This window comes from Eulemur rufifrons, chromosome 2 (genome assembly GCF_041146395.1).
Source record: "Eulemur rufifrons isolate Redbay chromosome 2, OSU_ERuf_1, whole genome shotgun sequence".
In the NCBI taxonomy this organism is placed as follows: Eukaryota; Metazoa; Chordata; class Mammalia; order Primates; family Lemuridae; genus Eulemur; species Eulemur rufifrons.
This window is the reverse complement of record NC_090984.1, coordinates 69,752,457-69,765,285: the sequence shown is the minus strand read 5'-3', so window position 1 is coordinate 69,765,285 and position 12,829 is coordinate 69,752,457. Positions and strand designations below refer to the sequence as shown.

Below are 12,829 nucleotides of genomic sequence, written 5' to 3'. Positions count from 1 at the left end.
CCAAGAACGATTTTTCTTTAATGATTTTATCTCACCTAAACCAAGTACTCCATGCTTACTCATCTCTAGTTTCTTCACCCAAGGAAAAGTTATTGAATGAGTAATTAAAATACTCAGCTAAAATAAAATAGTTTAGTACTATTTTGGCTAATGGAATGGTGGGGGCAGGGGGAGCAGTAACCTATAAATAATTCTAGATAAAAATGCGTAAGATTCTATTACAGTATATTCTTAGAAAATAGGATTCCACTTAAAATTTTATGTTTCCAAATTATTAACTGATTTGTATCTTTTCCCTCTTTTTAGGAAGAAAAAAGATGCAATTGATCCCTTACTATTCAAGTACAAGGTACAACCCACTAAAAAAAAAGAGTTATATGAGTCTGCTGTTGTTAAAGCAACACAAATAAGGTAAAACTCAATATCTTCTCTCCAGTAGTTTAAAGTAGAATAATTATGTACATGTTAGATTAAGATGGTTTGATGTAGAAAAAATGGGTAGCTTGCAAGTATTTGCTTCTCTTTACAAAATAAATGTACATTTATATGCTCATAGACGGATTTAAATGAATCCTAACAGACTCTTTCAGCCCTTTGTTTAGAATAGTAACTGGCCCCAAATAGTCTGCAATCTAAAGAATAAGAAGGATCCAATTTATGAAGTACTTTTCATGAGAGAACTCAGTTTTCAAACCTGAGAAATTTAATAGTGCTTACAAATATGTCATGCTTATATTATTTTATTCATTAGACACAACCATTTGATCAGTCTCTTCCTACTACTTAAGAAAATTAGCTGGGCACAGTGGCTCATGCCTATAATTCTAGCACTTTGGGAGGCTGATAGCTTGAGCCTAGGAGTTCAAGATCAGCCTGGCAACATAGCAATACCCCATCTCTACAAAAAACAAAAACTAACAAAAGTTAAGTCATAAAACTTGAGTATCTTAAAAAATTCCTGTTTGAGACCTAAACAAAGGAGAGGGAGGGTAGTAAGTAGCTAAAACATAAAAGAACTGGCTCTAGTTTACATAGATATTCTAGAAAAATCCCTATTGTTGCCTGTTGGAGTTAGGCTCTTAGTTATCTGAAAGTAAGTTGACATTATCAGCCAGCTATCAACCTACTTCCTAGGAGTCAATCTTAACATTTCATTTAATGTAAAAGAATTTTTACTTATTCTTTTATATCTTTTGCCCCATTTATACTCATGTGTACAAAGAAAAATGATAATAATATAGAGAGAATCTTGAGTTGTATGTATCACTTTCTGTAGCTAAACTGAGGTGTATGTGGTCAGTTGGTTGGTCAGTTGGTTGGTTAGTTTGTTGGTTCAGGTTGGTTAGTTTGTTGGTTAGTTTGTTGGTTCAGTTCAAATTAGTTTGAGATCTCTAGAGCATTCTACATTTTGTAGTATATTGAAAAACTAGTATTCTCAAGTTAATGTTCCTGGATTATTTAAACTTCTTTAATTTATTTAGTTTATGGGCTAATGAATGGAATAGTTGAGACTACAGATGTTTTCCTTATTCACAGTTGAGTTTTGTCTTTTTTGTTTTTGCTTTTAGTTCAAGATACGTTATTTATGTAATGTAATTCCCTATTTAATGTTTTTCTATTTTTTTAAACTTTTTTTTGAAAGACAGCAGATAGATATTTTTACTTTTTGACTTAAACTTTAAATACTATTCTGCTAGACTTTGGTTACAGTCTTGTTAGCTCATTTCCTTCTTAATTGGTGAGCCAAAGAATTATAAGGTGAGAAAGTTATACTTGATAATAGAAGACTTAAATGACTTGTAGCTCTTAGTTAGCATCAAAAGATAGTACAGTAATATTGTTTTAATAAAGAGATGACAATATTCCTATAATAAAGAAGACTTGAAAGCTGGGCGCAGTGGCTCACGCCTGTAATCCTAGCACTCTGGGATGCCGAGGTGGGCGGATCGTTTGAGCTCAGGAGTTCGAGACCAGCCTGAGCAAGAGCGAGACCTCGTCTCTACTAAAAATAGAAAGAAATTAGCTGGACAACTAAAAATACATAGAAAAAATTAGCCGGGCATAGTGGCACATGCCTGCAGTCCCAGCTACTCAGGAGGCTGAGGCAGAAAGATTGCTTGAGCCCGGGAGTTTGAGGTTGCTGTGAGCTAGGCCAACGCCACGGCACTTACTCTAGCCCAGGCAACCAACCGAGACTCTGTCTCAAAAAAAAAAAAAAAAAAAGACTTGAGATGCTAGAGTAGCACTGACAGGTAGGACTTTTTGTGATAATGCAAATATTATGTGTGCTGTCCAATGTGATAGTCAGTATCCATGTGTGGCTATTGAGTACTTGATTTGGGGTCCTTGTTCTCATGGAACTTCAAGTCTAAGAAACATATATAGTTGTCCCTGGTATCCCAGCGGATTGGTTTCCAAAATCTGGATGCTCAAGTCCCTGATATAAAATAGTATAGTATTTGCATATAACCTACATAAATGCCCCTGTGTGTTTTAAATGATTTCTAGATTACTTAGAATACCTAATACAGTGTAAATGCCATGTAAATAGTAGTTATACTGCATTGTTTAGGGAATCATGAAAAGGAAAATAATCTGTATGTGTTTAGTACAGAAACAATTTTTTTCAAATGTTTTTGATCCATGGATATGGAGAGCCAGCTGTATACATTTTGGGGAGGGCCACTATTTAAAAACTCTCCTATATGGTTTATTAATTCATAGAAGCTTTAGGCTTTTTCTTGAAAGGCATATGTTGAATTCAATTAAAACATTTACTTTCCCCCAGCCCATTCCTCTCCTCTGGCTGGCGTGTGGGCAGTGGGGTAAAAAGAAAAAAAAAATTTACTTTTCTCCAGAAATACTTGCATTTTTTTATTGTTTTTGTTTTGTTTGTGGTAGTGTTTCTTCTTCCTGTGATTGTTATTTTTAATTTGAAGGCAAGAGAGAATCAAAAATAGTATGTTTAAGGATCTTAATTTTCTTTCTTTTTTTTTTTTTTTTTGAGACAGATTCTCACTCTGTTGCCCAGGCTAGAGTGCTGTGGCATCAGCCTAGTTCACAGCAATCTCAAACTCCTGGGCTCCGGTGATCTTCCTGCCTCAGCCTCCCGATTAGCTGGGACTACAGGCATGTGCCACCACACCTGGCTAATTTTTTTTTCCTATTTTTAGTTGCCCAGCTAATTTTTTCTATTTTTAGTGGAGACAGGATCTCAAACTACTGAACTCAAGCAATCCTCCCACCTTGGCCTCCCAGAGTGGTAGGGATTATAGGTGTGAGCCCAGCCTTAATTTTAATTCTTTTTAATTTTCATCCCACTAATTTGTTGGCTGCTGTATGAGATTTAGATGCAAAATATTTCAAAATTTGAAACAATACAAAAGTAATTCATGTAACCAAAACGTTTGTACCCTCAGTAATATTCTGGAAAAAAAAAAAAAAATTGAAACAACAGTGTTCAACTCTGTTTACAATATCCATCTGAATGTTGATTTACAGTGCTGAAAGTTATATGCCATCTGGTAGCCTACTGCTTGTAATCTTTAAAAGAATTTTCATGGTGATATTTGTGGGGATGATAATCTAATTTTGTAAAATTTTGTTTACTCTCCATAGTGCATTTTCTTTAAGGTTTATCTGATTTCTAAATGGCTCCTAAGTAACAAATGCATATACTGTTTTTATAATATACTTTTCTAATAGATTCACTCAAGTAGATCTTATAATTTCCTATATAAAACCTCTGTATAAAGCTTCTCATAACTTTTACATAAATACTATTTAGAGGATGAAATGTCCTTCAGTTCCTAGAGTTGAAATTCACGTTATAAGTTTACAGAGATTATGGAGTTTGGGTTGAATTCTTTGATACTAACACCACCTTCTTTATCTACCTTTCTCCCTATAGTCGGAGAAAACACCTATTTTCTCGTGATAAACTAAAGCTTTTTCTGAAGCAACACTGTGAACCACAAGATGGAGTCATTAAAATTAAGGTAATCAAATAGTGAAATAATTTTTGAAAGAAAGAAAAAAAGAGAAATGAGTAGGGTTACAATGTTAAAACATTGCAGAAATGTCATTTCAAAGATGGTTGAAGATAGCTCTCTTTTAAAAAAATTTATAGCCAGTTTTTATTACTTTTTAAAATATTTATTGGATTAATTGCTGGTTTTGTAATTGCTAGAATTCCTAGGTGGCTCAGTTACTGCCACATTTTTTCCTTATAAGAAAGATCAGGGCCGGGCGTGGTGGCTCACGCCTGTAATCCTAGCACTCTGGGAGGCCGAGGCGGGTGGATCACTCGAGGTCAGGAGTTCAAGACCAGCCTGAGCAAGAGCAAGACCCCGTCTCTACTAAAAATAGAAAGAAATTATATGGACAGCTAAAAATATGTATAGAAAAATTAGCCGGGCATGGTAGCACATGCGTGTAGTCCCAGCTACTCAGGAGTCTGAGGCAGGAGGATTGCTTGAGCCCAGGAGTTTGAGGTTGCTGTGAGCTAGGCTGATGCCACGGCACTCACTCTAGCCTGGCCAACAGAGTGAGACTCTGTCTCGGCGGGGGAGGGGGGAATCAAACAGGACAGGTCAGAATAGATAGAAAACATGGAAAAGGAAAAGTTATGGAGTGGGGCAACTACTATAGCTCTCTATACTAATACCTACAATGTCCTTACAAATAATAGATAGATTCAAAGAACAATGCTAAAACAGATCCTACTTAGACAAGAGAACAATGTTTAATAAAAAGAGCATCACTGTCCGGGCACAGTGGCTCACACCTGTAATCCAAGCGCTCTGGGAAGCTGAGGCGGGAGGATTGCTTGAGCTCAGGAGTTCAAGACCAGCCTGAGCAAAAGTGAGACCGCTTTCTCTACTAAAAATAGAAAAATTAGCCGGGCATGTGGTGGCACACACCTGTAGTCCCAGCTACTCAGGAGGCTGAGGGAGGAGGATCACTTGAGCCCAGGAGTTAGAGGTTGCTGTGAGCTAGGCTGACGCTATGGCACTCTACTCAGGGCAACAGACTGAGACTCTGTCTCAAAAAAAAAAAAAGAGCATCATGCCAATAGTGAGCAAATAGATTATATTTTAGTAGCCATTGAGAGGGAAACAAATCAAGTTTTAGGAATCTTACATTGTATACTAAGTGAAAAGTTAAATGGAAACTAAAACTAATTTTTAAAGTGTGAAATACTTAACTCACACTGGGATAGAGCTGGGCGTGGTAGTGCATGCCTGTTGTCCCAGCTACTCCAGGAAGGGTCTCTAGAGCCCAGGAATTTGAGGCCAGCCTGGGCAACACAGCGAGACTCTGTCTCTTAAAAAATAAAAAAGAAGCAACAGCAATAGAGCGGGTTAGAGAAATGTTTGCCTTTGTCACAAATCAGCTATTGCATGCGTAAGATTTGTGCATTTCACTGTATGCAAATGTTATATCAAAAGAAGTTTAAAAAAGAATATGAGTTTATGTGAAAAGTAACATTTCAAATCTCTAAAGGCAAGATAAATTATTTAATAAATAAAACTGGGACACTTGGTTGAAACAAATGTTAATGTTAAACATGCTTAAGTACTTAGGAAAAGCAATAAAAAAGAAAACCAAGGATGAGATTGAGTGGACAATATAATCTCATGAATAGATTTCAAGGGCAATCGCTGGAGGAAAAATAACTTCAGTGAATACAGTGAAGAACTCAATTAAAAAAACATAAACATCCCAGTAGAAAAGGGCAAATCGAGGCCGGGTGCGGTGGCTCACGCCTGTAATCCTAGCACTCTGGGAGGCTGAGGCGGGTGGATCGTTTGAGCTCAGGAGTTTGAGACCAGCCTGAGCAAGAGCGAGACCCCATCTCTACTAAAAATAGAAAGAAATTATATGGACAGCTAAAAATATATATAGAAAAATTAGCCGGGCATGGTGGCACATGCCTGTAGTCCCAGCTACTTGGGAGGCTGAGGCAGGAGGATTGCTTTAGCCCAGGAGTTTGAGGTTGCTGTGAGCTGAGCTGACACCACGGCACTCTAGCCTGGGTGACAGAGTGAGACTCTGTCTCAAAAAAAAAAAAGAAAAGGGCAAATTGAAATCATTAAAATTCATTCACAGTGAATGAAATATGAAAACTAGAAAACATAAAATAGAGTCATCTGGAAAATAATTTTTTTTTTTTTTTTTTTTGAGACAGAGTCTCACTCTGTTGCCCAGGCTAGAGTGAGTGCCGTGGCGTCAGTCTAGCTCACAGCAACCTCAGACTCCTGGACTTAAGCGATCCTACTGTCTCAGCCTCCCAAGTAGCTAGGACTACAGGCATGCGCCACCATGCCCGGCTAATTTTTTGTATATATATATTTTAGTTGTCCATATAATTTCTTTTTATATTTTTAGTAGAGACGGGGTCTCACTCTTGCTCAGGCTGGTCTCGAACTCCTGACCTCGAGCGATCCACCCGCCTCGGCCTCCCAGAGTGCTAGGATTACAGGCGTGAGCCACCGCGCCCGGCCTGGAAAATAATTTTTAAATGTGATCTTATTTATGTATCTGTCTCAACAAGAGGAAAATGCTTAAATTATGCTATATTTATAGTGTTGGATATCATGCAGCCAAATTAAGTGATGGTTACAGAAAGTTTTAATGACTTAGATACTTGTAACAAGTGACTAGAACAGTGCCTGGCACTTGACATGAAGTCAGTGAATATATAAATAGCTGTATATATATATATATGTGTGTATATATATATATATATATATATATATTGCAAACAGCCATTTGGCCAATTCCCCTAGTTTACAAAGATTTCTTGCACATCAGTGAGCAAAAGGAACCCATTTGGAAAATGATAGTGAAAGACGTTAGCAAGTATTTCACCAAGGAAAAAGTCAATAAACATAGAAAGAAGCTCAACTTTACTGAATAAATAAATGAAAATTAAGGTGACATTAAATTTTCACTTAGAGTTTAATAAAAGATCAGTGGATGTTTTGATGCACTTGCACACACACATGTATGTGCATACATATTTGAGAAGAAACCACCCATGTGTTTTATATTCATACTTAAATGGCAAGTCTGGGGTTATATGACCATCTAAGTGGAATCTGCTTTAATGTAAAATCTTAATAGATTCTTGATTTATTATGATAGCCAGAACTGATTGAATTTTAGGTATTAAAAGCTGTGTCCTACCAACAAAAATATTAAATAAGAAATTGATTTCCCAGAAGCGTTCCTATTTTGTATCATTATTTTCTTATACATTTCCTGGAAGATATTTCTGTATATGGCCTTTGTGTTTTTGGGGGTGTTGGTTTTTGGAGAGAAAGAAAGAATGATGCTCTTGGCCATTGGGCCAAAAATAATAAAAAGTCTAGGATTGGACACCACCATGCCTGTTGCTTTTTCACTCAGCACATACCTACCCCAATGTGAGCTGAATATTTCACATTATTGCTTTCTTAAAGCCCTCCATAATTTCCTCCAATCAGAATTTATTTCTCTTTATTTTAAACTTCAAGTTATAGATGGAAGGTAAAAGGAAAGAAACTAAACTCTTAGATTTAGCAATTATCTAGCACTATACCATTTATGGTAAGAATGAGGTTGACTTTTGAACTTAAATTCTGAGTTGAAACTTTGTAGGAATTTGTAAATATTTCTGCTGTTATCTAGAGCAACTTTAAAATTTTATATGTAAAGCATTTATCATCCCAACCTGGAAGGAAAATCTAAATGTTCAGCAGTTGGTAAATGGTTAAGAAAAATGTATTGGGTTAATACAGTGGATTTTTTTCTTAAGAGATGGGGTCTCACTATATTGTCCAGACTGGTCTTGAGCTCCTAGGCTCAAGAGATCCATCTCTACCTCCCAAGTAGCTGGAACTATAGGCATGCGCCACCATTCCTGGCTAATACAGTGGAGTTTTTGTTTTTGTTTTTGTTTTGTTTTTTTGAGACAAAGTCTTGCTCTGTTGCCTGGGCTAGAGTGCCGTGGAGTCAGCCTAGCTCACAGCAACCTCAAACTCCTGGGCTCAAGCAATCCTCCTGCCTCAGCCTCCCGAGTAGCTGGGACTACAGGCATGCGCCACCATGCCTGGCTAATTTTTTCTATATATATTTTTAGTTGTCCAGCTCATTTCTTTCTATTTTTTTGGTAGAGATGGGGTCTTGCTCTTGCTCAGGCTGGTCTCAAACTCCTGAGCTCAAACAATCCACCCGCCTTGGCCTTCTGGAGTGCTAGGATTACATGCGTGAGCCACCGCTCCCAGCTACAGTGGATTTTTAATGGATTGATTATTTAATCTCAGACAGCATTAGTCAAAAGCAAAACAAACATTTATTACATTATTATATAAATGTAATTTTTGAAATACAAGAAACTGTACAAATGTTAGGGTATTTTATAGTGAAGTAATTTTTGAATTGTAGCTTTCTTTCTGGTAAGGCTGATTATATAGTTTAAAAAAGGATTGGGTAAACCAAATAAAATGTATTTCACTACATAGTAATGCATAAAATGCTAATGTTTTGACTTGGTCTTCAGCAGCATTAATAGTGGTCATATGACATGTTAAAGCATATCTGTATATAGTTTACTAAAATGTTGTTATTGTACTCTGTCTTTTTATTAAGGCATCATCTCTTTTAACATATAAAATAGCAGAACAAGATTTTTCTTATTTCTTCCCCGACGATCCACCCACATTTATCTTCAGTTCTGCTAACAGGCGAAGAGGGAGACCTCCTAAACGAATATCTGTTAGTCAGGTAAGTAGAGAACAGATAAAAACTACATTTTAGCTTTTAAGAAAACAGTGTTGAGAATCAAGAGCTATGTTTGGCTCCCCTCACACCCATAGTCTGTAGGAAGACGCCTATTGCTTTATAAGAAAATGTGAGCATGTACTGTATGTTGATAACTGCTCAGCAGAGAGGCTTACAGAAGTTTCAAGTGTGAATTAGACGTGGCTCTCATGCCACAGGAATTTTATTCCAAAATGGAGGCAAGCATATAAGCAATTACTGAAATGTAAAGCAGGATAAAATTTGGGGAAAAAACTATAAAATTGTTGTGTAAAATAAAGAGCGATAAATTCCGATCTGGAGGATATTATGGAGGGCTTTAAGAAAGCAATAATGGGCCTGGTATGATGGCTCATGCCTCTGTAATTCTAGCACTCTGCGAGGCCAAAGTGGGAGTATTGCTTGAGCCCAGGAGTTTGAGGTTGCAGTGAGCTCTGATGATGCAACTGCACCCTAGCCTGGGTGACAGAGCGAGAACTATCTCAAAAAAAAAGAAGAAGAAAGAAAGCAAGCAATAATGCTTGAGCTAGACAAAATATAATGTTTCAAATGGTGAGGCAAAGTGATGGGAAAGATATTTGAGGCAGAAGGAAGAACATGAACAAGGATTATAAGGGATTCATTTGCATGGCATCAGTAAGTTGCATAGTTATAGTATGGCTGAACTATAAGTACATAGAAAGATATAATGGGCAATGAGGCAGAAAAATCTGTAGTTATTTTTGAGGCTCTCTAATTTCTCCATACAATCAAAATGATACTAAGATGTTCTTTCCATGATAATATCCAATTAGCTTAAATATTTAATTATTTGTCTTATGTAGGGGCTGAAAATAGGCTTTAACCCAAAAGTGGTGGCCTAAATCTAAGTGTACTGATTCAGTGTATGTAATGAAACCATAGAATGCAAAGTAAATCTTCCCTAAAGAAAACTCCTTAGGGAGTTTTAGAACAGAAAGAGAAGGGACAGTTTATGGTGAATACTGTGTTTAATTATGTGGTCACCTCTCAATTTCTCTTGCTCATCTTTCGCAATAAGGAATTTTCTTCCTTCTGGTGGGTCATTGCCATTTCCCAGTTCAGGGAGCAAGGACACTATGACAGCTTCTGGAACTGGGCAAACTAAAAACTAGATGCAATTGCCTGAGTTACAGAATATTTATTTTGGATTATTCTAATCCTTTAATTCCTTTCTTTTCATTTATTTTCTCTTACCCTCATTGTATACATTGCTTTTTGTTTTCTTCTGCTAGTTATGGATTGCTGATGGCTGTAATGATTTACAAGCCAGGTTCCTACTGCTTCTAAGTATAGTTTACAGCACAATCAGCATGATTTAGAAATTTGTTGAAGAATCTTAGAGTCTTTTCTAGGTTTTGGTTAAGTGTTTGCTAAAAGTTGCCTGTGCTGTAGGAAGAAAGTGAAAAACCTTAGAGAATGTTGTATTGTTCTTTCTTTCCTTTCCCTCATACCCTTCTTTCTCTCTCAGTACTTTCTTAATGGCATGCTTACAGTTTTCCTACCCCAGATGAAGCCTGTTTCCTTCTTCCAAATAATTTTCAATACAATAAACTGCTTTTAATTTTATTCCTACTGTACACTAAGCATTTTATTATATATATTGTCTTCTTTAAGCCTCAAAACAGCTTTTATAAAAAGGTAGGTTGGGTGTGGTGGTGCATGCCTGTAGTCTTAACTACTCTGGAGCCTGAGGGTGGGAGGATACCTTGAGCCCAGGAGTTCAAGTGCAGCCTGGGCAACATAGTTAAGACGCCCCCTCCTCTTAAAAAAAATGGTAGGATCACATTTTACAAATGAGGAGATTAATTCAGAGAGATTAATTCACTTTTCTCAAAGTAACATCATGTAAAAGACGGGATTTGAACCTGACTTCAAAACTAGCCTCATGTTCTTTTTGCCTTGCTTCATGATACAATATGATGTTGATTGATAATGTTATTCATTGACTTTCTAGCCATTTAGTTTTCAATATGAGATAACTAAAGTTTAGAATGATTAGTTACTGCTTTTATTTTCCAACTCCCTTGCAACTATCTCGTTTGGCTGTTTAGAATTTCCATTTCAGAATTTAGCCAAATTCTGAAATTCAAGAGGTGTTTACTCAGAACCCTGAACTTCAGCTATTAGAGCAGTCTCACGTTATAATTATGTAAAATCTGTCTTCCCTGCTAAACTATAAGATTTGTGAAAGCAGGGACCAAGTCCGTCTTATTTATCACCAAGATTAGTACGATGCCTGGCACATGCTAGGTACTCAGATATTTAAGTGTATTATTTATGTTTTATTACATTTATAAGATGAGATATAGTAAGAATACCACACAAATTAATCAGGTTAGAGACATTATTCTCACAGGAAATAAAGTAAAAATAAAATTTTGGCATTGTTTAATATTGGCCACAAGAATGTTTCTGACATGTCTTTTTTATGCCTTTTTTTATTTTTTTATTTATTTATATTTATTTATTTATTTATTTTTAATTTTATTTGAGGATCATGACCCGGAGCCATGCCCAAGAAGCCTTGAGCAAGTGGACTCCTGCCTTTTTTATTCATTTTTTTAGAGACAGGCTCTCACCTCCCAAGCAGCTAGGACTACAGGCATATGCCACTGCCCCCAGCTAAATTTTTTATTTTTTGTAGAGGCAGGGTCTCACTATGTTGCCAGGCTGGTCTCGAAAAGCAATCCTCCTGCCTTGGCCTCCCAACGTGCTGGGATTTTAGGCATGAGCCACCACGCTCAGCCCTCTTTTATATTTGATGTCTACATCATCTAGTTTATAAAGTAACCTGGAACATTTTTTGTTTTTCTAGTGCATATTTGTAAGGCTCTCCTTATATTATTACCAACTATTTTTTCCTGGGATATTCTTGTATTAATTTATAGAGCTATAGAATTAACTAGGTTCTGTTTATTACTATGATTAAGGTTATTAAAAGTTAAGATATCCTTTAGAAAAAAAATTCATTTTAGTATAAAGAAGGTATAATTGGTGAGGACTTTTAAAGTTTTGCTCTTTATTTTTACTATGATAACCAAGCAAGCCATCAGTTTGTATAATGTGATTTACAACTTTAGTTTCTTGTTTTGTTTTTTTAGGAGGACAGTGTTTCTAATAAAAAGACTATTGCAAGTTATAGGAACAAAGGTATTAAAGAAAGAGACAAACTTTTGAAACAAGAAGAAATGAAATCACTGGGTGAGTTTTAACATTTCTAAAGACTGATTAGGAAATCTCTGCCTGAGTGGGGGATGTTTCTAAAATAACATTTCTGATTCTTTTTTTGGGAGTGTAAATATTTTTTTCTCTCACAACTTTTTTTTTAATAAGACCTCTACCTCTCTTAAAACAGTATTTGAGGGTATAACATATTCCCTATTAAACTGCTTAATGCTAAATTAAGCAGAAGTTGGAGTTTCCAGGGCTTACAAACTGGGGCCATTTTGTTTGATTCACACAGCCTTTTAAAACATTACTTCCCACCTTGAATATGCATATGAATCTCTTGTGGATCTTGTTAAAATGAAGATTCTAAATTAAGTAGGTCTGGGTGGGGAATGAGATTCTGCGTTTTAACCATGTGATAACTTTGCTAGTCTTCAGATCACACTTTGAGTGTCTTAAACTCAGCCAATTTGCTTTTTTCATTTCAATCGCCTGCTGGCTCCCTCCAGGAATTTTGTCTCTACTAATGTCATTTAACCTTAAATTATTTCAGGATTCTGTTGTTATGTCAAAATATACCAAGTGTTGGCCGGGTGCAGTGGCTCATGCCTGTAATCCTAGTACTCTGGAAGGCCAAGGCGGGAGGATCTTTTGAGCTCAGGAGTTTGAGACCAGCCTGAGCAAGAGTGAGACGCCACCTCTACTAAAAAAAAAAAAAATAGAAAGAAATTATGTGGACAACTAAAAATATATAGAAAAAAAAACATTAGCTGGGCATGGTGGCGCATGCCTGTAGTCCCAGCTACTGAGGAGGCTGAGGCAGAAGGATTGCTTG

General features: G+C 36.4%; 1 protein-coding gene across 2 annotated transcripts in view; it reads left to right on the top strand.

The window, feature by feature from the left end:
- BAZ1A (bromodomain adjacent to zinc finger domain 1A) overlaps positions 1–12,829 on the top strand; it is an 89,464-nt gene that overhangs the window by 39,500 nt on the left and 37,135 nt on the right. For both annotated transcript variants that reach the window (XM_069486476.1, XM_069486468.1), the window contains exons 5-8: positions 307–411; positions 3,911–3,998; positions 8,635–8,769; positions 11,928–12,027. In XM_069486476.1, coding sequence (XP_069342577.1) covers positions 307–411; positions 3,911–3,998; positions 8,635–8,769; positions 11,928–12,027 — 428 coding nt within the window. The remainder of the gene's footprint in view (positions 1–306; positions 412–3,910; positions 3,999–8,634; positions 8,770–11,927; positions 12,028–12,829) is intronic.